This window comes from Petromyzon marinus, chromosome 10 (assembly GCF_048934315.1).
Source record: "Petromyzon marinus isolate PM22_M1 ecotype Great Lakes invasive population chromosome 10, UKy_Petmar_22M1.pri1.0, whole genome shotgun sequence".
NCBI classification, from domain to species: domain Eukaryota; kingdom Metazoa; phylum Chordata; class Hyperoartia; order Petromyzontiformes; family Petromyzontidae; genus Petromyzon; species Petromyzon marinus.
The window spans coordinates 2,772,632-2,797,987 of record NC_133676.1 but is presented as its reverse complement, the minus strand read 5'-3'; the positions used below and the strand labels follow the sequence as shown (position 1 = coordinate 2,797,987).

Sequence of the window (25,356 nt, the reverse complement as noted above, 5' to 3'; positions counted from 1 at the left end):
TGAAAATGTAATTGTTATAATTACAATATTTATATATCCAATTACAATTTTCATTTTCGTTTTCAGAGCTTCCTGTTGAATTCTCCAAGGAGTTGGGATCTTTATCGGTTGAGGAAGGACACGAGGCTGAACTGACGTGTGAAACATCTCGTGGAGACACTCCTGTCGTGTGGCTCAAGGGTGACACGATCCTGAAATCTGGAGCCAAGTATCGCGTGGTGCGCGAGGGCAGGAAGGCCAGCCTCGTCATCAGCTCAGTGGAGCTGGGAGACAGTGACCAGTACACGTGCGACTCTGGAAACTTCCAGACATCAGCAAAGCTCACTGTGACAGGTAAACAATGAAATGTATAATCTGTGGTGAATCTGATTATGCTTTGTTTTTTTTTTGTGATTGTAATGCATTTGAAACCACGGGTGATATTGTACATATTGATATTGGCCTTTTCCATCAAGGAACCCGTCTTGATAGTGATGCCCAAATATCACCATGTGCATTTATGATATCATCATCAGACACGGTTTATCCTCAGACTCCATCAATTATCTCCACGCCTTCATATTCCCTCATGGTTCACGATGCCACAATCCATCCCACTCCTGCATGAGCTGATCTCATCCCTGAATCCCTGCAGCGCCCATTCACTCGGCCATCTTCTCTTCCTTAGTTGTCAGTTGTCTAATCCCCTTGACCATCATCCCTTCTTGTAAAGTGTGCTGCCCAAGCCCACTGATGTCCTTATGATCGACACACCTAAACCAGATGATATGATATGCAAATGCATAATGTATTTATGTAGACAGAGACATGTGTGTAACGTCTTTTATTCGGAAACTGGCTTAAAAGAAAATATCTGCATATTTTCTTTCAGAAGCTGGAGTTGTATTCACCAAACCTCTGTCCGATACCCAAGTCCAGGCAGAGGGTGAAGTGACCCTCTCGTGTGAGACCTCCAAGGCCGGGTCACCAGTGCAGTGGTACCACGATGGTCAGCTGCTGGATGGTAGCGACAAGCGGGTCCATGTGAAGCGAGATGGAAAGGCAGCGGTGCTCAAGATCAGTTGCGTGGAGTTAATAGACAGCGGGAAGTACGTCTGTGACTCGGGCTTTGAGAAATCCAGTGCCACCTTGACTGTTACAGGTACAGCTCCTCCTGAATACAAACATAATTCAGACTTATGTAATTGTTATAATTACAATATTTATATATCCAATTACAATATTCATTATCGTTTTCAGAGCTTCCTGTTGAATTCTCCAAGGAGTTGGGATCTTTATCGGTTGAGGAAGCCCACGAGGCTGAGCTGACGTGTGAAACATCTCGTGGAGACACTCCTGTCGTGTGGCTCAAGGGTGACAAGACCCTGAAAGCTGGAGCCAAGTATCGCATGGTGCGCGAGGGCAGGAAGGCCAGCCTCGTCATCAGCTCAGTGGAGCTGGGAGACAGTGACCAGTACACGTGCGACTCTGGAAACTTCCAGACGTCAGCAAAGCTCACTGTCACAGGTAAACATTCAACTGAATCATCTCCGGTGTGTCCGACGATGCTTTGTTTTTTGTGATTGTAATGCATTTGATACCACGGGTGATATTGTACACATTGATGTTGGCCTTTTCCAACAAGGAACCCGTTACCTTTTGATATCACCTCAAAGTATACTCTTGATGGTGATATCCAAATATTACCATGTCAATTATTAATTCCATCATCAGACATGGCCTACCCTCAGCTTCATTAATTTCTCTCCACGCCATCACATTCCCTCATGTTTCACGATGCCACAATCCATCTCACTCCTGCACATGAGCTGATCTCATCACTCAATCACTGCAGCGCTCGTTCGCTCGACCGTCTTCTCTTCCTTGACTGCCTCTACGTCAGTCGTCTCATCCCCTTGACCATCATCCCTTCTTGCAAAGTGTCCTGCCCAAGCCCACTGATGTCCTTATGATCGACACACCTAAACCAGATGATATGATATCCAAATGCATGATGTATTTATTTAGACAGCGACATGTGTTTGACGTCTTTAGATCGGAAATTAACTTTTTAAATTATCCGCATTATATATTTCAGAAGCTGGAGTTGTATTCACCAAATCTCTGTCCGATACCCAAGTCCAGGCAGAGGGTGAAGTGACCCTCTCGTGTGAGACCTCCAAGGCCGGGTCACCAGTGCAGTGGTACCACGAGGATCAGCTGCTGGATGGTCGTGACAAGCGGTTCCATGTGAAGCGAGATGGAAAGGCAGCCACGCTTAAGATCAGTTGCGTGGAGCTAATGGACAGCGGGAAGTACGTCTGTGACTCGGGCTTTGAGAAAACCAGTGCCACCTTGACTGTTTCAGGTACAGCTCCTCCTGAATACAAATTTAGTGCCTTGGATTCACTCGGACGACAATCGCCTTTCTTCCACCGTCACTTTTATTTCCATTGTTTCGCACACACACACACTATATATCATTACACACACACACTATATATCATTACACACACACACTATATATCATTACACACACACACTATATATCATTACACACACACACACACTTTATATATCATTACACACACACTATATATCATTACACACACACACTTTATATATCATTACACACACACACTATATATCATTACACACACACACACACTATATATCATTACACACACACACTATATATCATTACACACACACACTATATAATTTCACACACACACACTATATATAATTTCACACACACTTTATATCATTTCACACACACACTATATATCATTACACACACACACTATATATCATTACACACACACACACAGTATCATAACACACACACACACTATATATAATTACACACACACTATATAATTTCACACACACACACTATATAATTTCACACACACACACTATATAATTTCACACACACACACTATATAATTTCACACACACACACACACTATATAATTTCACACACACACTATATAATTTCACACACACACACTATAGAATTACACACACACACTATATAATTTCACACACACACACACACTATATAATTTCACACACACACACACACTATATATAATTTCACACACACTTTATATCATTTCACACACACACTATATATCATTACACACACACAGTATCATTACACACACACACTATATATAATTACACACACACACTATATATAATTACACACACACACTATATCATTTCACACACACACACACTATATAATTTCACACACACACACTATATAATTTCACACACACACACACTATATAATTTCACACACACACACACACTATATAATTTCACACACACACACTATATAATTTCACACACACACACTATATAATTTCACACACACACACTATATAATTTCACACACACACACTATATAATTTCACACACACACACTATATAATTTCACACACACACTGTATAATTTCACACACACACACTATATAATTTCACACACACACACACTATATAATTTCACACACACACACTATATAATTTCACACATACACACACACTATATAATTTCACACATACACACACACTATATAATTTCACACACACACACTATATAATTTCACACACACACTATATAATTTCACACACACACACACTATATAATTTCACACACACACACTATATAATTTCACACACACACTATATAATTTCACACACACACACACACTATATAATTTCACACACACACTATATAATTTCACACACACTATATAATTTCACACACACTATATAATTTCACACACACACACACACTATATAATTTCACACACACACACTATATAATTTCACACACACACTATATAATTTCACACACTATATAATTTCACACACACACACACTATATAATTTCACACACACACACTATATAATTTCACACACACACACACTATATAATTTCACACACACACACACACTATATAATTTCACACACACACACACACTATATAATTTCACACACACACACACTATATAATTTCACACACACACACACTATATAATTTCACACACACACACTATATAATTTCACACACACACTATATAATTTCACACACACACACTATATATAATTTCACACACACACACTATATATAATTTCACACACACACACTATATAATTTCACACACACACTATATATAATTTCACACACACACACTATATATCATTACACACACACACACTATATATCATTACACACACACACTATATATCATTACACACACACACTATATAATTTCACACACACACACTATATATAATTTCACACACACTTTATATAATTTCACACACACACTATATATCATTACACACACACTATATAATTTCACACACACACACTATATAATTTCACACACACACACTATATAATTTCACACACACACACTATATAATTTCACACACACACACACTATATAATTTCACACACACACACACTATATAATTTCACACACACACTATATAATTTCACACACACACACTATAGAATTACACACACACACTATATAATTTCACACACACACACACACTATATAATTTCACACACACACACACTATATATAATTTCACACACACTTTATATCATTTCACACACACAGTATATATCATTACACACACACAGTATCATTACACACACACACTATATATAATTACACACACACACTATATCATTTCACACACACACACAATATAATTTCACACACACACACTATATAATTTCACACACACACACTATATAATTTCACACACACACACACACTATATAATTTCACACACACACACACACTATATAATTTCACACACACACACTATATATAATTTCACACACACACACTATATAATTTCACACACACACACTATATAATTTCACACACACACACTATATATAATTTCACACACACACACTATATATAATTTCACACACACACACTATATAATTTCACACACACACACACACACTATATAATTTCACACACACACACTATATAATTTCACACACACACACTATTTAATTTTACACACACACACTATATAATTTCACACACACACACACACTATATAATTTCACACACACACACTATATATAATTTCACACACACACACACTATATATAATTTCACACACACACACTATATAATTTCACACACACACACACACTATATAATTTCACACACACACACACACTATATAATTTCACACACACACTATATAATTTCACACACACACACTATATAATTTCACACACACACTGTATAATTTCACACACACACACTATATAATTTCACACACACACACACACTATATAATTTCACACACACACACACTATATAATTTCACACACACACACTATATAATTTCACACACACACTATATAATTTCACACACACACACTATATAATTTCACACACACACACTATATAATTTCACACACACACTATATAATTTCACACACACACACACACTATATAATTTCACACACACACTATATAATTTCACACACTATATAATTTCACACACACACACACTATATAATTTCACACACACACTATATATAATTTCACACACACACACACTATATAATTTCACACACACACACACACACTATATAATTTCACACACACACACACACTATATAATTTCACACACACACACTATATAATTTCACACACACACACACTATATAATTTCACACACACACACACTATATAATTTCACACACACACTATATAATTTCACACACACACACTATATAATTTCACACACACACACTATATAATTTCACACACACACACTATATAATTTCACACACACACACTATATATAATTTCACACACACACTATATATAATTTCACACACACACACTATATATAATTTCACACACACACACTATATATAATTTCACACACACACACTATATATAATTTCACACACACACACTATATATAATTTCACACACACACACTATATAATTTCACACACTATATAATTTCACACACACACACACTATATAATTTCACACACACACTATATAATTTCACACACACACACATTATATAATTTCACACACACACTATATAATTTCACACACACACTATATAATTTCACACACACTATATAATTTCACACACACACACAATCTAATTTCTCCTCTCCGCGCTCCGCCAACTCGAACACTCGAATTCCCCTCAGCACCGTCCGCTCATACTCCTTGTCTCCACACACAGTCTCTTCTTCTCTCACCGCACACACAGTGTTCCTATCTCTATCTCCGCACACACAGTGACCTGTCTATCTCTTCACACACAGTGACTCTCTCTATCTCCTCACACACAGTGACTCGTATATCTCTTCACCCACAGTGGTTCTGTCTATCTCTTCACACGCAGTGACTCTGTCTATCTCTTCATACACAGTGACCTGTCTATCTCCTCACACACAGTGACTTGTCTGTCTCTTAATACACAGTGACCTGTCTATCTCTTCACACGCAGTGACTCTGTCTATCTCTTCATACACAGTGACCTGTCTATCTCCTCACACACAGTGACTTGTCTATCGCTAACTCTCCCTGCACCTACCTATACCGTAATCTCCACTCTCCTAACACTAACTCTCGCTATCGCTATCTATTGTCATCTGGGTTCGGCTCTCAATCTATTCTCCACTAACACTTGCCGGGTTTCCACTCTTCGCATCTCTCTCTACCCGCTGCTGTCTCCACTTCTCGCCAACTCCCCCGCCGTCCAAATCACCTAGCGTTTTTATCCCCTTTCCAATCAGCCTTTATTAATTGTCACGTGCCTCGCTGGCATTATCCCGCCAGCTCCGCACCTGTCCAACGGCCCAGACTCCGTGACGCCGCCACTTAACGCTAACAGCCCTCGTCCCTTGACTCCCTTAATTACTTTGGCCTGTTTACGCCACCCGTGACTTCATCACCTGCCAGACCTTACATGACCCACACTGTTTGTATGTACTGTATATGGCCAATTTACCCATGTGTATTTTCTACTCCACTACACAAACATAATGCAGACATATGTAATTGTTATAATTACAATATTTATATATCTAATTACAATGTTCATTTTCATTTTCAGAGCTCCCTATTGAATTCTCAAAAGAGCTGGGAGAATTGTCAGTTGAGGAAGGACACGAGGCTGAGCTGACGTGTGAAACATCTCGTGGAGACACTCCTGTCGTGTGGCTCAAGGGAAAGAAGACCCTGAAAGCTGGAGCCAAGTATCGCATGGTGCGTGAGGGCAGGAAGGCCAGCCTCGTCATCAGCTCAGTGGAGCTGGGAGACAGTGACCAGTACACGTGCGACTCTGGAAACTTCCAGACATCAGCAAAGCTCACTGTGACAGGTAAATAATGAAATGTATAATCTGTGGTGAATCCGATTATGCTTTGTTTTTTGTGATTGTAATGCATTTGAAACCACGGGTGATATTGTACACATTGATATTGGCCTTTTCCATCAAGGAACCCGTCTTGATAGTGATGTACAAATGTTACCATGTGCATTTATTATATCATCAACAGACATGGTTTATTCTCAGACTCATTCAATTATCTCCACGTCATCACATTCCTTCATGGTTTCACGATGCCACAATCCATCCCACTCCTGCACGAGCTAATCTCATCCCTCAATCCCTGCAGCGCCCGTTCACTCGGCCGTCTTCTCTTCTTTGGTTGTCAGTTGTCTAATCCACTTTACCATCATCCTTTCTTGCAAAGTGCCCTGCCCAAGCCCACTGATGTCCTTATGATCGACACACCTAAACCAGATGATATGATATTCAAATTCATAATGTATTATGTAGACAGAGACATGTGTGTAACGTCTTTAATTCGGAAACTGACTTAAAAGAAAAATATCCGTATATTTTCTTTCAGAAGCTGGAGTTGTATTCACCAAACCTCTGTCCGATACCCAAGTCCAGGCAGAGGGTGAAGTGACCCTCTCGTGTGAGACCTCCAAGGCCGGGTCCCCAGTGCAGTGGTACCACGATGATCAGCTGCTGGATGGTAGCGACAAGCGGTTCCATGTGAAGCGAGATGGAATGGCAGCGGTGCTCAAGATCAGTTGCGTGGAGTTAATAGACAGCGGAAAGTACGTCTGTGACTCGGGCTTTGAGAAAACCAGTGCCACCTTGAACGTCACAGGTACAGCTCCTCGTTAAAACTGACGTAGGTAAGATTTGAATGTGTAATTGTTATAATAACATGTTAACGACCAATTACAATGTTCATTTTCTTTTTCAGAGCTCCCTATTGAATTCTCAAAAGAGCTGGGAGAATTGTCAGTTGAGGAAGGACACGAGGCTGAGCTGACGTGTGAAACATCTCGTGGAGACACTCCTGTCGTGTGGCTCAAGGGCAAGAAGACCCTGAAAGCTGGAGCCAAGTATCGCATGGTGCGCGAGGGCAGGAAGGCCAGCCTCGTCATCAGCTCAGTGGAGCTGGGAGACAGTGACCAGTACACGTGCGACTCTGGAAACTTCCAGACATCAGCAAAGCTCACTGTGACAGGTAAATAATGAAATGTATAATCTGTGGTGAATCCGATTATGCTTTGTTTTTTGTGATTGTAATGCATTTGAAACCACGGGTGATATTGTACACATTGATATTGGCCTTTTCCATCAAGGAACCCGTCTTGATAGTGATGTACAAATGTTACCATGTGCATTTATTATATCATCATCAGACATGGTTTATTCTCAGACTCATTCAATTATCTCCACGTCATCACATTCCTTCATGGTTTCACGATGCCACAATCCATCCCACTCCTGCACGAGCTAATCTCATCCCTCAATCCCTGCAGCGCCCGTTCACTCGGCCGTCTTCTCTTCTTTGGTTGTCAGTTGTCTAATCCACTTTACCATCATCCTTTCTTGCAAAGTGCCCTGCCCAAGCCCACTGATGTCCTTATGATCGACACACCTAAACCAGATGATATGATATTCAAATGCATAATGTATTATGTAGACAGAGACATGTGTGTAACGTCTTTAATTCGGAAACTGACTTAAAAGAAAAATATCCGCATATTTTCTTTCAGAAGCTGGAGTTGTATTCACCAAACCTCTGTCCGATACCCAAGTCCAGGCAGAGGGTGAAGTGACCCTCTCGTGTGAGACCTCCAAGGCCGGGTCCCCAGTGCAGTGGTACCACGATGATCAGCTGCTGGATGGTAGCGACAAGCGGTTCCTTGTGAAGCGAGATGGAAAGGCAGCGGTGCTCAAGATCAGTTGCGTGGAGTTAATAGACAGCGGAAAGTACGTCTGTGACTCGGGCTTTGAGAAAACCAGTGCCACCTTGAACGTCACAGGTACAGCTCCTCGTTAAAACTCACGTAGGTAAGATTTGAATGTGTAATTGTTATAATAACATGTTAACGACCAATTACAATGTTAATTTTCTTTTTCAGAGCTCCCTATTGAATTCTCAAAAGAGCTGGGAGAATTGTCAGTTGAGGAAGGACACGAGGCTGAGCTGACGTGTGAAACATCTCGTGGAGACACTCCTGTCGTGTGGCTCAAGGGCAAGAAGACCCTGAAAGCTGGAGCCAAGTATCGCATGGTGCGCGAGGGCAGGAAGGCCAGCCTCGTCATCAGCTCAGTGGAGCTGGGAGACAGTGACCAGTACACGTGCGACTCTGGAAACTTCCAGACATCAGCAAAGCTCACTGTGACAGGTAAATAATGAAATGTATAATCTGTGGTGAATCCGATTATGCTTTGTTTTTTGTGATTGTAATGCATTTGAAACCACGGGTGATATTGTACACATTGATATTGGCCTTTTCCATCAAGGAACCCGTCTTGATAGTGATGTACAAATGTTACCATGTGCATTTATTATATCATCATCAGACATGGTTTATTCTCAGACTCATTCAATTATCTCCACGTCATCACATTCCTTCATGGTTTCACGATGCCACAATCCATCCCACTCCTGCACGAGCTAATCTCATCCCTCAATCCCTGCAGCGCCCGTTCACTCGGCCGTCTTCTCTTCTTTGGTTGTCAGTTGTCTAATCCACTTTACCATCATCCTTTCTTGCAAAGTGCCCTGCCCAAGCCCACTGATGTCCTTATGATCGACACACCTAAACCAGATGATATGATATTCAAGTGCATAATGTATTATGTAGACAGAGACATGTGTGTAACGTCTTTAATTCGGAAACTGACTTAAAAGAAAAATATCCGCATATTTTCTTTCAGAAGCTGGAGTTGTATTCACCAAACCTCTGTCCGATACCCAAGTCCAGGCAGAGGGTGAAGTGACCCTCTCGTGTGAGACCTCCAAGGCCGGGTCCCCAGTGCAGTGGTACCACGATGATCAGCTGCTGGATGGTAGCGACAAGCGGTTCCATGTGAAGCGAGATGGAAAGGCAGCGGTGCTCAAGATCAGTTGCGTGGAGTTAATAGACAGCGGAAAGTACGTCTGTGACTCGGGCTTTGAGAAAACCAGTGCCACCTTGAACGTCACAGGTACAGCTCCTCGTTAAAACTCACGTAGGTAAGATTTGAATGTGTAATTGTTATAATAACATGTTAACGACCAATTACAATGTTAATTTTCTTTTTCAGAGCTCCCTATTGAATTCTCAAAAGAGCTGGGAGAATTGTCAGTTGAGGAAGGACACGAGGCTGAGCTGACGTGTGAAACATCTCGTGGAGACACTCCTGTCGTGTGGCTCAAGGGCAAGAAGACCCTGAAAGCTGGAGCCAAGTATCGCATGGTGCGCGAGGGCAGGAAGGCCAGCCTCGTCATCAGCTCAGTGGAGCTGGGAGACAGTGACCAGTACACGTGCGACTCTGGAAATTTCCAAACGTCTGCAAAACTCACTGTGACAGGTAAACTTTAGCCAATGACGGAATTTCAATATTTTCTTGGTTAAACATTACATTAATAAATGGCGATACCTGTCAAATTGAGTTTGGACAATGATAATATGTAATAGTGATGTTGTTAGGCATGCATTAACAAATGTATGTTTTCAATCAGAGTTGTCTCTTCTAAATATATCCTCGTGCATATCTCTCTTTCAGCTGTTGGAATATTAACCATTAGCTTCTCAGTGAGGGATTTAATTCACAGCAAATGTGTGATGTTTACGTGCTAATGGTGTTTTAGCTATGTGACCTGAGCCACTTTACTTTGTAATTGCAAATCCGCGAGCTCTGCTTATCATGCAATGTCCAGTGGTCTCGTGTGGCTTTCATCTTTTCAAGTGAAGTGACTACGCGTACCTCGTGGGTTCTCACCTGCTTGAAAAAATTAACTTGAAACATAAAGTTGCCCCTGTTCCACGGCTCGAGTGATCCAAGTCTGCTGCTTGTACTGGATCATGCTGGCGTCCACCCACAGAGGCCCCCATTCATCTTGAGGAGCAACTCCAGGATCAGGAGGGAGAGGAACTCGGGAACATCACTTTCAGCTGCCGAGTCTCAAAAGCTGGCATGAAGGTGGCATGGAGGAAAGGAACTTTACCGCTACAACCTGGCTCCAAATACTCCATTGGCCAAACTGGACATATCCTTAAGCTCACAGTGTACAATTTGCAGACAGGCGATGCAGGAAAATATGAATGTGAGATTGGGGATGTTCTGAAAACATCGGCAGTGCTCACAGTTAGAGGTATGTTTTGTAACATAGATGTTAAAAGTGTTGCAATGATTATGTTTAACAGTTACAGTAGGGTCTTATTCTCTCACATATTAACAAACGTCATATAATTGTTGCGTTGAACAATTAATCCATTTCTAATGGTTTGCTTCAAGTAGAATGTGACTATTGATACATATACTGTGCATTTTTATTTTGTGTTTCTCAAAAGCAAATGGTGGTATTACGTTTTTTACTTGCAGAGGCTCCAGGCCTAATTCGTGAGGCTCTTCATGACCAGGAGGTAGAAGAGTTTAGAACAGCGACTCTCCACTGCCGCTTCTCCAAACTAGCAGAGAGAGTCACCTGGAAAAAGGACTCCTCAGCCCTGCACCCGAGTAACAAGTACGAGATGACGCAGGAGGGAGGTATGGCTACTCTTCTCATCCACAACGTTCAGCTGGAAGATGCTGGAAGCTACACGTGTGAAACCGAGAAAGATCAAACCTCGGCGCTGCTCATTGTGCAAGGTAGTCATGCACATGACAAGTGTTTGTACTTCACGAACAAATGCAATGTGTATTGCTGTTTGTTCTTCACCCCCTCGTATGCATGGGCATTTTCTGGGTAATTGGATTCACTCCCACATTCCAAAAGCTCTTTAATGGAATTCGCCAAAGCTGGAGCCTCACTGAGTCTTGAGACTCAAGGTGATGAAATGTTAACTACCTCGCCTGGTATACAGGAGGGCATGGTTTCGATCCCGACCCTGACGCCTATATATATTTGTAGTTTGCGTGTCTCTCTCCCCATGGTCACGTGGATTTTTTTCCGGGTTCTCTGGTTTTTCCCTCCACATTTAGAATCAACATGTATTTAGAATATTTGGCTTCTGTAAATTACCACGTGAAAAGCCATTTCGTTGAGCTATTATTTGTGGCGTAAAGTCACGTGACTTTACCGAAAGATCCAAAGAGTATGGTATTAATGTGTTCGAAAAAAAATCCACCCACAGAGGCTCCAGTGCTGATCTCTGAAGCTCTTGAGAACCAAGAGGTTGAAGAGTTTGAAACGGCTACTCTCAGCTGCCGCTTCTCAAAACCTCCACTGAGAGTCACCTGGAAGAAAGGTTCCACAGTCCTGCACCCCAGTGCCGACCACGTGATGAAGCAGGAGCACGACGTGGCCACACTCATCATCCACAAGGTGCAGCTGGACGACACCGGCGAGTACACCTGCGAAACAGGCAACGACAGGACTTCGGCAATGCTGCTCATACAAGGTACTCGTCGCCAATCGCACCGTGTAAACGTTTCATACATTGACGCAATTATTATTTCACGAATTTACATAACTCAGTCCAATCAGATATATATTTTTTTCAGAAACTGCACATATATTTTTGTGCTCAATTGCGTTTAATTTTTATTGAAATGGCTCAAACTTCACTGCACTGTCTGTCATGGTTCACAGTAATCTCAGCAAAGGGATTGATCGACTAATAGTTTTTCATTGAGTAATCTGGCCCCTATAATGTCTCGCTCGCAGAAGCCCCGGTGCTGATCCGTGAGGCCCTCCGGGACCAGGAGGTTGAGGAGTTTGGGACGGCTACCCTCAGTTGCCGACTCTCCAAACCAGACGTGCCGGTTGCTTGGCAAAAAGGGTCCAAGCTGCTTCATCCGAGCGCAAAGTACAACATGGTCCAGAACGGGGACATAGTTAGACTTGTCATCTATGATATTGAATTGGAAGATGCTGGAGATTACGAATGTGACACTGGAGATGATAGAACAGTAGCTACTATTTTGGTCACAGGTAGGCTACTGGTGCATATAACAACAGTTTTCTATGCCTTACCAATACAAATCAGAATACCACTTAAAATAATTATATTACGAAATCATCGGATGCTACCTTTTCAAGGCTTAGAAAAACTGGATGACTTTGTTAATGAAAGCTACGTTTACGAATTTATATGGCGTTGGCTTCTGTTTGCTACAGAGGCCCCGGTGCTGATCTCCGAGGCCCTTCGGGACCAGGAGGTTAAAGAGAGTGGAACTGCGACTCTCCGCTGTCGCTTCTCAAAGCCAGCAGCGAGAGTCACCTGGAGGAAGGACTCCTCAGTCCTGCACCCGAGTGACAAGTATGAGATGAAGCTGGAGGGAGACCTGGCCACTCTTGTTATCCACAATGTACAGCTGGAGGATTCTGGGAGCTATGAGTGCAAGACGGAGAATGATCAGACTTCTGCAATGATGACAGTACAAGGTTCGTGTCACATCATGACACGTATACACATCGTGACACGTCACAGCATGTCATGTATACATACAATTGTGATTTTTTTTAAAGTAGATTTTTACGATGAACACTACTCTCTTTGTAATTCACAGAGAAGCCATTGGTGTTCACCAAGGGCCTGCAGGATCTGACAGAAGAGGAACTTGGAGACGCTGTGTTTGTGTGCGAGGTGTCCAAAGAAGGGGCCCCAGTAACGTGGCTGAAAAATGGTGGGGTGCTTTACCCTGGAGCAAAGTGTGAGATGAGTCAGGATGGAAGAGCGGCCAGACTGGTCCTGCATCACTTGGGCCTGCACGACGCTGGGCACTACTCCTGTGACACTGGTCATGATGTCACCACCGCCACGCTCAATGTCACAGGTGATTAGTACATTTTAAAAGTACATTCACGAGAATTTAAACGTTTCTTTTTCAGTTTATGTGAACACTAAACCTTTATAAATTATTAGATAAGAGAACCAGAATTGATTTAAATATTCTTCTTTCCAGAGCGAGACATCCACATTGTGAGAGGCCTGGAGGACTGTGAGGTGTTTGAGAACAACTCGGCCACGTTCTCCTGTGAGATCTCCCACGCTGATGTGCTGGAGGTGGAGTGGTTGCTGGATCAGAGCCAGCTGTATCATAACGAGTTTAATGAAATCAGTGTGGATGGAGGGAAAACACACGTCCTTACCCTCAACAACCTCACCCTGCAGGACGGCGGCTGTGTCACCTTCAAGGCAGGGAAACAGACGTCCTCAGCAACTTTGTCCATTAAGGGTACGCTACGGGCTGTGATAAGCCTATCTTTGATATTGATATGAAAAGATCTGTGTATTTCATGCCATCTTAATGTCTGGTTTGTTAAGTAGATCTACGTAAATATGTATATTGAACGTGCTTTAAAGTCCAACTCCATCTTCTTGTGTTGTGGTGTGCACAGCGGTACCAGTGAAGTTTGTGAAGCGACTAGAGGATGTAGATTGTGTGGAGGATGGAGAAGCAGAATTTGTGTGTGAGGTGTCCCAGCCCAGCGCACCGGTCACATGGCACAGGGGCGATAAACAGCTGAGCCCTTCTCAGAAGTACGTGATGCACAGAGACGGAGCGGTCGCGAGTCTCGTTGTCACAAAGCTGCAGCCAGAAGACGCAGGGCCGTACACTTGTGATGCAGGAGATGACGCCACCTCTGCCAAACTCCACGTTCAAGGTGAAACTTAATAACAAAAATAATAATTTTCACTTATTAGGTGCCTTGATCATCTAAAGGTAATTCTCCCCCATCTCAGCTCACGAACATTTAAAGACACGACCTCGACGCTGGTGTTGCCGTCCAGTTTTGCAATCATGACCTTTCTTCATCAACCTTGTTTACAGAGGCACCGGTGCTGATCTCTGAGGCCCTTCAGGACAAGGATGTTGAAGAGAGTGGAACTGCGACTCTCCGCTGCCGTTTCTCAAAGCCAGCAGCGAGGGTCACCTGGAGGAAGGACTCCTCAGTCCTGCACCCGAGTGACAAGTATGAGATGAAGCTGGAGGGTAACCTGGCCACTCTTGTTATCCACAACGTGCAGCTACAGGATGCTGGGAGCTACGAGTGTGAGACGGCGAATGATAGGACATGTGCATCACTGATTGTGAAAGGTAAAGCAACATTATTCGGTACACATTTATATACACGACCTATGATAATAATTCACGTTTGACTGTGAGCTCCTGCTCACTGGTAGAGGTGTTGGTGGGAGTGTTGCACCTCTGTGACTTAATGTGTATTTTTCCAGTTAATGTAATTTATTACGTTTACTTTTAAATTCATGGTACTATTAAATTATAGGAAACATTTATTGTGTTCCGTGTACACCGCATGTCTTTGAAGAGACATACACAGCAAGTGAATATAGTGGATATTTAGTTTCGTACTCTGCGTTTTGAAAGTAAAAATTTCACTTTGTTTTTTTGAGTCGTAGCAAACAATGTTATTCATAGATTTTACTGTTTTTAGTTGAGTATTTCATTTAATCTACATATTAATATAATTCGCATGGATAAAAATAGGCTTTTAGCCAAAATTATCCATGAGGAAGGGATTAAAACACAGCTTACGAGAATATATAGCCTGCAACGGCCCCCCTATCCCTGGGTTACGTTGAGTTGGGTGTCAATCGAGAGCTCATGACTTGCATATTCTGTGGAAAATGCCAGCTGATCAAAAAACTAATTATTAAATGAAAAAGTTAGGAAAACGCATGCACACGCATTGTTTATGTTACTCTTTCCAGCGTGTTTGGATTTCGAAGTATTTAATTTGCAAGTATCCCTTTTTGTTCTGGAAAATGAGGTAACCGGGTGAAGAGGGGGGAAATAGAGTTGGGCGAGAAGGGGAGAGATATTGGGGCTTGCTACTGGTAGCATTACATCGCAGTTGTAATGAGTTATAAACTGGCTAACCATCAGCAAAGATGGTCACTGCATCCCACGTTTTCAGATGCGCTTCTACGGCCATCTGGAATGCTCTTCCTTCCGATATTAGGAAGTCACTGGAGCTATGTACTTTTAAACTTAAATGTAAAACTTATTTCTTTAGAACGGCTTTTTGTGTTTAGTGTGTTGTCCTTTCCCCGTACCTACGATTAGCACAGTTGGCTATATACGGTGCAAAAGAAGTCCAACATACGTTGTGAAAACCAACGGTACTAAACAACAGGAAATTACTGAAAAACTTCGCAGATTACCGTGCAAACTGTGGCTGAAGTGAAATACGAGCAGAAAAAAAGGCATTCGCCACTAGTTTGCTGAAGAGCAGCATAAAACATTTGTTGTTGTCAGTACACAACTCTGAAGCGCAACAGAGTGTCTGCTACACCCTTAGCAATTATTGCCGCAGGCCGCGACAGACGGGGGAGGTACTCTGGAGGAGGCAAGCAAGCGCAGGTTGGAGTGAATTTAGTCATTTTATGTCGTAATGAAAAGCAACGAAGAAAAGTGTATCCAAGAGCAACGTTTTCGATCAGTGGATGTTGCCTGATGCGACTTGTGGATTTGAGACATGGATGCTGGCACGAACGAAAGAACCAACGTTGAAAAGTGTTCAAAGAAGCCGAGAGAGGTGCATGCTGGGAATTACACTGACAGAAAAAGTAAGACGTAAATCGATGAACAAATGAAAATCCGACACTCTACGATAATAGTTGATAAAAGCAAGTGGTCTTGGGCAGAACACATTGCTAGCAGGGACTATGGACGAGGCTGGCGGTGGAATGGTACCCAAAGAGCAGATCGAAGCTAACATGTCGACCACTGTAAAGGTGGATTTGATTAGATCAGATAGAGCGCAATAAAGATCATGGCACCGCTGGATCGTTAGGATGGTACATTTGTGGGGAAACTATACAGCTGTGGATAGATCATGGATGATTATGATTAATTCATGTGTATATAATGTTTATTATGTGACGAGTTTTCAACTGATACAAATGTGTAGTTTGTAAAAGGAAAGACCAAGGACGATATAGAACATTTGTAACTTATATTTTTTTGTTATTATCAGCTCCAAATGAAGTTGCCATGCCAACCCAGGAGGAGCAGCCGCCACAGGAGGCTGTGTTGTCTGCCATCATGGGTATGGTCGCCGTTCACATGAGCGCATGCATGGCAGTATGCATGTTCGTGAACGCTTGTTTAACCAGTTAATGAAATTAATAGATTGCAATTGCCAGCTTAGTCGTGTATTACGAGAGATAAGAGAAGCAAACTCTAGTAATGTATGACAATGTAATATTCCACCAGGTTTCCAAAACCACAATCGGTAAGTAACTAATTGCATCACAATTAAACCGCATGATGACGCCTCTTATTATTTGTTATAATGTATCCACAGAGAAGCCAGTGGTGTTCACCAAGGGTCTGCAGGATCTGACAGAAGAGGAACTTGGAGACGCTGTGTTTGTGTGCGAGGTGTCCAAAGAAGGGGCCCCAGTAACGTGGCTGAAAAATGGTGGGGTGCTTTACCCTGGAGCCAAGTGTGAGATGAGTCAGGATGGAAGAGTGGCCAGACTGGTCCTGCATCACTTGGGCCTGCACGACGCTGGGCACTACTCCTGTGACACTGGCCATGAAGTCACCACAGCCACGCTCAATGTCACAGGTGATTTATTTAAGATATATTTCATTATATGTAGGCACAGTAATACAATTTAAATGTCCGGTCAATATAAAAAAAGATTTATCCATAAAATGAATGATTATTTCATCAGCTTTAGAGTGTTTTGATATCCAACCACGACTGATTTAAATATCCTTCTTTCCAGAGCGAGACATTTGCATTGTCAGAGGCCTGGAGAACCGTGAGGTGTTTGAGAACAACTCGGCCACGTTCTCCTGTGAGATCTCCCACGCTGATGTGCTGGAGGTGGAGTGGTGGCTGGATCAGAGCCGGCTGTATCATAACGAGTTCAATGAAATCAGTGTGGACGGAGGGAAAACACACGTCCTTACCCTCAACAACCTCACCCTGCAGGACGGCGGCTGTGTCACCTTCAAGGCAGGGAAACAGACGTCCTCAGCAACTTTGTCCATTAAGGGTACGCTACGTGCTGTAATAAGCCCATCTTTGATATTGATATAAAAGGTTCTCTGTGTATTTCATGACATCTCAATGTCTGGTTTGTTAAGTTGATCTTCATAATAATTCATATTGAACGTGCTCTAAAGTCCATCTTCTTGTGTTGTGGTGTGCACAGCGGTACCAGTGAAGTTTGTGAAGCGACTAGAGGATGTAGATTGTGTGGAGGATGGAGAAGCAGAATTTGTGTGTGAGGTGTCCCAGCCCAGCGCACCGGTCACATGGCACAGGGGCGATAAACAGCTGAGCCCTTCTCAGAAGTACGTGATACACAGAGACGGAGCGGTCGCGAGTCTCATTGTCACAAAGCTGCAGCCAGAAGACGCAGGGCCGTACACTTGTGATGCAGGGGATGAAGCCACATCTGCTAATCTCTGTGTTCAAGGTGAGATGTGATCTTCACGTGATTTTCCTCAAGCGACAGTCATGGTTACCTCTGTACAAGAGTTTATCTACCAACAATAATAACCCGGAGTCAAATATTACTTTATACAATATTGGATGCTCTTTTTTGAGACAGAGGCCCCGGTGCTGATCTCCGAGGCCATTCGGGACCAGGATGTTGAAGAGAGTGGAACTGCGACTCTCCGCTGCCGCTTCTCAAAGCCAGCAGCGAGGGTCACCTGGAGGAAGGACTCCTCAGTCCTGCACCCGAGTGACAAGTATGAGATGAAGCTGGAGGGTAACCTGGCCACTCTTGTTATCCTTAACGTTCAACCAGAGGATGCTGGGAGCTACAACTGCGAGACAGAGAACGATCATACTTGTGGAATGCTTAGAGTTAAAGGTGAGATGTGCCAATGAGTTTTTAGAATGCATTTGTTGTCATATCTTATGATGATTATTAAAGCAAAAGTTTTGCTGTCTGACATGTGGGCAGGCAAGTTGCGCAGTGGTGACATCACCGCACGCACCTGCGTCATGACGTCACCCGGAATCCACAGCGCTGAGCCGCATTCTTGCGTGGTGGCGACGTCATAACACCCCCCCCACCCCCCCAATGCCACCCACTCTCCACCCTGGCCGTGGAGATGCGAGGGTAGTGCTAAGTCATACTATATTATAAAAAAAGATTTGCTGGCTGGTTAACTTCCCGGCTGGCAATGTGCCGGCCAGCGTGCGTTCTGATTGGCTGATGGCCATGTGCTGGCTAACACGCAGAGGGGAGTTGGCGCACGAGTGGAGGCGAGCGGGCGTGCGGGGGGGTGCACCGAGGGGAAGCGCAGGTAGGGGGTGCATGGGTGGGTTTCGCACAGGGAGGGGTGGATGGCGGGGGTGACTGGCGGCTATGCTATGATCTCAGCTTGATGTATGTTTGTTGAACATATTTCGCACCGTGCGTAGCAAACCGTGCTTCCTTTACGTTACACAATCTTGATTTGTTTTCGCTACAGAGACCCCGGTGCTGATCTCTGAGGTCCTTCAGGACCAGGAGGTTGAAGAGAGTGGAACTGCGACTCTCCGCTGTCGCTTCTCAAAGCCAGCAGCGAGGGTCACCTGGAGGAAGGACTCCTCAGTCCTGCACCCGAGTGACAAGTATGAGATGAAGCTGGAGGGAAACATGGCCATCCTTCTCATCCACAACGTGCTGCTGGAGGATGCTGGGAGCTACGAGTGCGAGACAGAAAATGATAGGACTTTTGCAATGTTGAAAATAACAGGTTTTTGTCTCATGACACATTCAAAATTACTTGTGATTTACTCATTGAAGTTTTGTCGCAGAGCAACAGTGGTGGGATAAATTTGATCGTCTTCTTATTTCACAGAGAAGCCAGTCGTCTTCACCAAGGGCCTGCAGGATCTGACAGAAGAGGAACTTGGAGACGCTGTGTTTGTGTGCGAGGTGTCCAAAGAAGGGGCCCCAGTAACGTGGCTGAAAAATGGTGGGGTGCTTTACCCTGGAGCAAAGTGTGAGATGAGTCAGGATGGAAGAGCGGCCAGACTGGTCCTGCATCACTTGGGCCTGCACGATGCTGGGCAGTACTCCTGTGACACTGGTCATGATGTCACCACTGCCACGCTCAACGTCACAGGTAAATTTATTTAATGCATATGTCATTAAATGTAGACTCGGTCCAAAGTTTTACAATTTTAATTCAATAACAAACATCTATGGAATATTAATAATTATTTCATCATACTTTTCAGTGCAACCCCGACTGATTTAAATATCCTTCTTTCCAGAACGAGACATCCAAATTGTGAGAGGCCTGGAGGACTGTGAGGTGTTTGAGAACAACTCGGCCACGTTCTCCTGCGAGATCTCCCACGCTGATGTGCTGGAGGTGGAGTGGTTGCTGGATCAGAGCCGGCTGTATCATAACGAGTTCAATGAAATCAGTGTGGACGGAGGGAAAACACACGTCCTTACCCTCAACAACCTCACTCTGCAGGACGGCGGCTGTGTCACCTTCAAGGCAGGGAAACAGACGTCCTCAGCAACTTTGTCCATTAAGGGTACGCTACATACTGTCATAAGCCCATCTTTGATGTTAATATCATAAAATGTTGCCTGTGTATTTCATGACATCTCAATGTCTGGTTTGTTAAGTTGATATTCATAATAATTAATATTGAACGTGCTCTAAAGTCTATCTTCTTGTGTTGTGGTGTGCACAGCGGTACCAGTGAAGTTTGTGAAGCGACTAGAGGATGTAGATTGTGTGGAGGATGGAGAAGCAGAATTTGTGTGTGAGGTGTCCCAGCCCAGCGCACTGGTCACATGGCACAGGGGCGATAAACAGCTGAGCCCTTCTCAGAAGTACGTGATGCACAGAGACGGAGCGGTCGCGAGTCTCATTGTCACAAAGCTGCAGACAGAAGACGCAGGGCCGTACACTTGTGATGCAGGGGATGAAGCCACGTCTGCTAATCTCTGTGTTCAAGGTGAGATGTGATCATTTTCACGTGACTTTCCTTAAAGTGACAGTCATGGATACCTTTGTGCAAGAGTTTATCTACCAAGAATAATTATCCGGATTCAAATATTACTTTATACAATATTGGATGCTCTTTTTTGTGACAGAGGCCCCGGTGCTAATCTCCGAGGCCCTTTGGGACCAGGAGGTTGAAGAGAGTGGAACTGCGACTCTCCGATGTCGCTTCTCAAAGCCAGCAGCGAGGGTCACCTGGAGGAAGGACTCCTCAGTCCTGCACCCGAGTGACAAGTATGAGATGAAGCTGGAGGGTAACCTGGCCACTCTTGTTATCCACAATGTACAGCTGGAGGATGCTGGGAGCTATGAGTGCAAGACGGAGAATGATCAGACTTCTGCAGTGCTAAGAGTGAAAGGTTAGTTATCCCAATGAGTTTTTAATAATTGTCTACTATACGGTATGTAAAAACAAGTTTGCACGTGATTGGTAATTAATTACTGAATTGGTTTGAAATAATTTGAGCATGTTGAGACTTCCATGACACAATCATGGTTTGTTTTTGCTGCAGAAACCCCAGTGATGATCACTGAGGCCCTTCATGATCAGGAGGTTGAAGAAAATGGAACTGCGACTATCCGCTGCCGCTTCTCAAAGCCGGTAGCGAGAGTCACCTGGAGAAAGGACTCCTCAGTCCTGCACCCGAGTGACAAGTATGAGATGAAACTGGAGGGTAACCTGGCCATGCTGGTTATCCACAACGTTCAACCAGAGGATGCTGGGAGTTTCGATTGTGAGACGGAGAATGATCAAACTTCTGGAATATTGGCAATAAAAGGTTATTGTCACATAACACATATGTAGAGGAGAGATATACGTGGTGCGTGCAGTTAAGCAGGTGCAACTGAGAACAAACAGGTGTGCTCGTTGCAACATGAGGTTTGCACCAACAAACTGACAGTAATTAAGGGGAGAAGCGGGTGCAAACGAGGTCGAACAGGTGGGAACATTGAGGCCGGAGGTTGGCGTCGGGGTGACGGGAATGGGGGGTGATGATAAGGGATTAATAGGGCCACAGGCGCCGGGCAGACGGCGGCTTAAGGGGAAGTGTGTGAGGTCTCGCAATGAGCAGGAGGATATAAGCGGGAGTGTGCGTGAGTGGAGGGAGTTGCCCGGGAACCAAGAGTGAAGACATCTCCCCGCGGCCGCTCAAGCTGTCAATGAAGCCTCAACCCTCACACCGTCTGAACCCCCCGCCTGGGACAGACGGGTGGGTGGGTATGAGGCAACGTAGGTGAGGACAACAGTGGAGATGTAGAGTTCTAGGAGTTGCTGTGTGCAGAGTTGCTGAGTGCAGGATAGGCGAGGTGCAGAATAAGTGAGAGCGGAGAGAAGTCAAGTGTATGTGACGGCAAAGAGAGGCATAGGAGTACCTACAACTGGCGTGTGAATACGAGTAATAAATATTCTTTGTGTCTTTCGGTAAAGTCACGTAAATAGGTTCAAAGTAAATAACAAAAATAACCAAAAATTACGACGTTTCGATCGCAACGCAAGCGGTCGTCATCAAATGATGATGCTTCGATCACAACGCATGATGACGACTGCTTGCGTTGCGATCGAAACGTCGTAATTTTTGGTTATTTTTGTTATTTCCTTTGAACCTATCTACGTGACTTTACCGAAAGACCCAAAGAATATTAATTCCTGCAGTCACGAAAGCTTTAAGTCCAGGAGTAATCAAGTGTAAGCAGGTGACGTGTGTACCACATGTCGGTGTGAGTAATTTTTAAAGACACTACACATGCAAAACATATTTGCAACTAAGTGACTAGATTCTTCCAGTAAAATAACGGTGGGATAAAATCTACTGCCTTCCTATTTCACAGAGAAGCCAGTGATGTTCACCAAGGGCCTGCAGGATCTGACAGAAGAGGAACTTGGAGATGCTGTGTTTGTGTGCGAGGTGTCCAAAGAAGGGGCCCCAGTAACGTGGCTGAAAAGTGGTGGGGTGCTTTACCCTGGAGCAAAGTGTGAGATGAGTCAGGATGGAAGAGCGGCCAGACTGGTCCTGCATCACTTGGGCCTGCACGACGCTGGGCAGTACTCCTGTGACACTGGCCATGATATAACCACCGCCACGCTCAATGTCACAGGTGATTTATTTAAGATATATTTCATTATATGTAGGCACAGTAATACCATTTAAATGTCCGGTCAATATAAAAAAAGATTTATCCATAAAATGAATGATTATTTCATCAGCCTTAGAGTGTTTTGATATCCAACCACGACTGATTTAAATATCCTTCTTTCCAGAGCGAGACATTTGCATTGTCAGAGGCCTGGAGAACCGTGAGGTGTTTGAGAACAACTCGGCCACGTTCTCCTGTGAGATCTCCCACGCTGATGTGCTGGAGGTGGAGTGGTTGCTGGATCAGAGCCGGCTGTATCATAACGAGTTCAATGAAATCAGTGTGGACGGAGGGAAAACACACGTCCTTACCCTCAACAACCTCACCCTGCAGGACGGCGGCTGTGTCACCTTCAAGGCAGGGAAACAGACGTCCTCAGCAACTTTGTCCATTAAGGGTACGCTACGTGCTGTAATAAGCTCACCTTTGATATTGATATAAAAGGTTCTCTGTGTATTTCATGACATCTCAATGTCTGGTTTGTTAAGTTAGTCTTCGTATTAATTCATATTGAACGTGCTCTAAAGTCCATCTTCTTGTGTTGTGGTGTGCACAGCGGTACCAGTGAAGTTTGTGAAGCGACTAGAGGATGTAGATTGTGTGGAGGATGGAGAAGCAGAATTTGTGTGTGAGGTGTCCCAGCCCAGCGCGCCGGTCACATGGCACAGGGGCGATAAACAGCTGAGCCCTTCTCAGAAGTACGTGATGCACAGAGACGGAGCGGTCGCGAGTCTCGTTGTCACAAAGCTGCAGCCAGAAGACGCAGGGGCGTACACTTGTGATGCCGGAGATGACGCCACCTCTGCCAAACTCCGTGTTCAAGGTGAGATGTGTTGGTTCTCCTCAACCAAAGATAATAGTGATCTTGATACATGGATATTCTGCCAAGTTCCACAGTTTACCAATCATAACCTGGCCTCATATTTTGCTTGCAGAGGCCCCGGTGTTGATCTCCAAGGCCCTTCAGGACCAGGAGGTTGAAGAGTGTGGGACTGCAACTCTCCGTTGCCACTTCTCAAAGCCAGCAGCGAGAGTCACCTGGAGGAAGGACTCCTCAGTCCTGCACCCGAGTGCCAAGTATGAGATCAAACTGGAGGGTAACCTGGCCACTCTTGTAATCCATAATGTGCAGCTGGAGGATGCTGGGAGCTATGAGTGTGAGACGGAGAATGATCGGACGTCCTCAACCCTTCGAGTTCAAGGTGTGCCAATTATTTTTTTTATGCATAATAAATGTGCGTAAAAAACGAGGTCATGGTGTTGGATTGGCAATTGTTAAATATATTTCTGTAATTTCTTTTCTTTTTTTAGTTTGATCAAACTCTGTTTCGTATATTATACAAAAATAAATTGGTTTATTTACATGACAGAAACCCCAGTGCTGATTCTGGAGGCCCTTCAGAACCAGGAAGCTGAAGAGAGTGGAATAGCGACTCTCCGATGCCGTTTCTCAAAGCCAGCAGCGAGCGTCACCTGGAGGAAGGACTCCTCAGTCCTGCACCCGAGTGACAAGTATGAGATGAAACTTCAGGGAAACGTAGCCACTCTTGTTATCCATAACGTTCAATCAGAGGATGCTGGGAGCTACGAATGTGAGACGGAGAATGATCGGACTTCTGCAATGCTGGCAATAAAAGGTGTTGTTTTTTTATCTCATGAAACATTTAAAAATACTTCCGATTAGATAATGACAGATTTACGCTGTGAAACAGTGAAGGGAGATA

General features: G+C 43.7%; 1 protein-coding gene across 6 annotated transcripts in view; it reads left to right on the top strand.

Annotated features, from left to right (window-relative positions):
• Positions 1–25,356, top strand: part of LOC116941109 (titin-like) — a 127,769-nt gene that overhangs the window by 37,743 nt on the left and 64,670 nt on the right. For 5 of the 6 annotated variants that reach the window (XM_032951761.2, XM_076066038.1, XM_076066039.1 and 2 more), the window contains 36 exons: positions 67–333; positions 872–1,141; positions 1,240–1,506; positions 2,078–2,347; positions 7,130–7,396; positions 7,932–8,201; positions 8,301–8,567; positions 9,103–9,372; positions 9,472–9,738; positions 10,274–10,543; positions 10,643–10,909; positions 11,424–11,693; positions 11,924–12,190; positions 12,676–12,942; positions 13,209–13,475; positions 13,662–13,928; positions 14,054–14,320; positions 14,450–14,722; positions 14,886–15,152; positions 15,320–15,586; positions 17,490–17,561; positions 17,820–18,086; positions 18,250–18,522; positions 18,682–18,948; positions 19,084–19,350; positions 19,958–20,224; positions 20,330–20,596; positions 20,748–21,020; positions 21,183–21,449; positions 21,589–21,855; positions 22,009–22,275; positions 23,327–23,593; positions 23,757–24,029; positions 24,189–24,455; positions 24,568–24,834; positions 25,003–25,269. In XM_032951761.2, coding sequence (XP_032807652.2) covers positions 67–333; positions 872–1,141; positions 1,240–1,506; positions 2,078–2,347; positions 7,130–7,396; positions 7,932–8,201; positions 8,301–8,567; positions 9,103–9,372; positions 9,472–9,738; positions 10,274–10,543; positions 10,643–10,909; positions 11,424–11,693; positions 11,924–12,190; positions 12,676–12,942; positions 13,209–13,475; positions 13,662–13,928; positions 14,054–14,320; positions 14,450–14,722; positions 14,886–15,152; positions 15,320–15,586; positions 17,490–17,561; positions 17,820–18,086; positions 18,250–18,522; positions 18,682–18,948; positions 19,084–19,350; positions 19,958–20,224; positions 20,330–20,596; positions 20,748–21,020; positions 21,183–21,449; positions 21,589–21,855; positions 22,009–22,275; positions 23,327–23,593; positions 23,757–24,029; positions 24,189–24,455; positions 24,568–24,834; positions 25,003–25,269 — 9,459 coding nt within the window. The remainder of the gene's footprint in view (positions 1–66; positions 334–871; positions 1,142–1,239; positions 1,507–2,077; positions 2,348–7,129; positions 7,397–7,931; positions 8,202–8,300; positions 8,568–9,102; positions 9,373–9,471; positions 9,739–10,273; positions 10,544–10,642; positions 10,910–11,423; positions 11,694–11,923; positions 12,191–12,675; positions 12,943–13,208; positions 13,476–13,661; positions 13,929–14,053; positions 14,321–14,449; positions 14,723–14,885; positions 15,153–15,319; positions 15,587–17,489; positions 17,562–17,819; positions 18,087–18,249; positions 18,523–18,681; positions 18,949–19,083; positions 19,351–19,957; positions 20,225–20,329; positions 20,597–20,747; positions 21,021–21,182; positions 21,450–21,588; positions 21,856–22,008; positions 22,276–23,326; positions 23,594–23,756; positions 24,030–24,188; positions 24,456–24,567; positions 24,835–25,002; positions 25,270–25,356) is intronic. The other variant, XM_076066037.1, reaches the window with a different exon arrangement.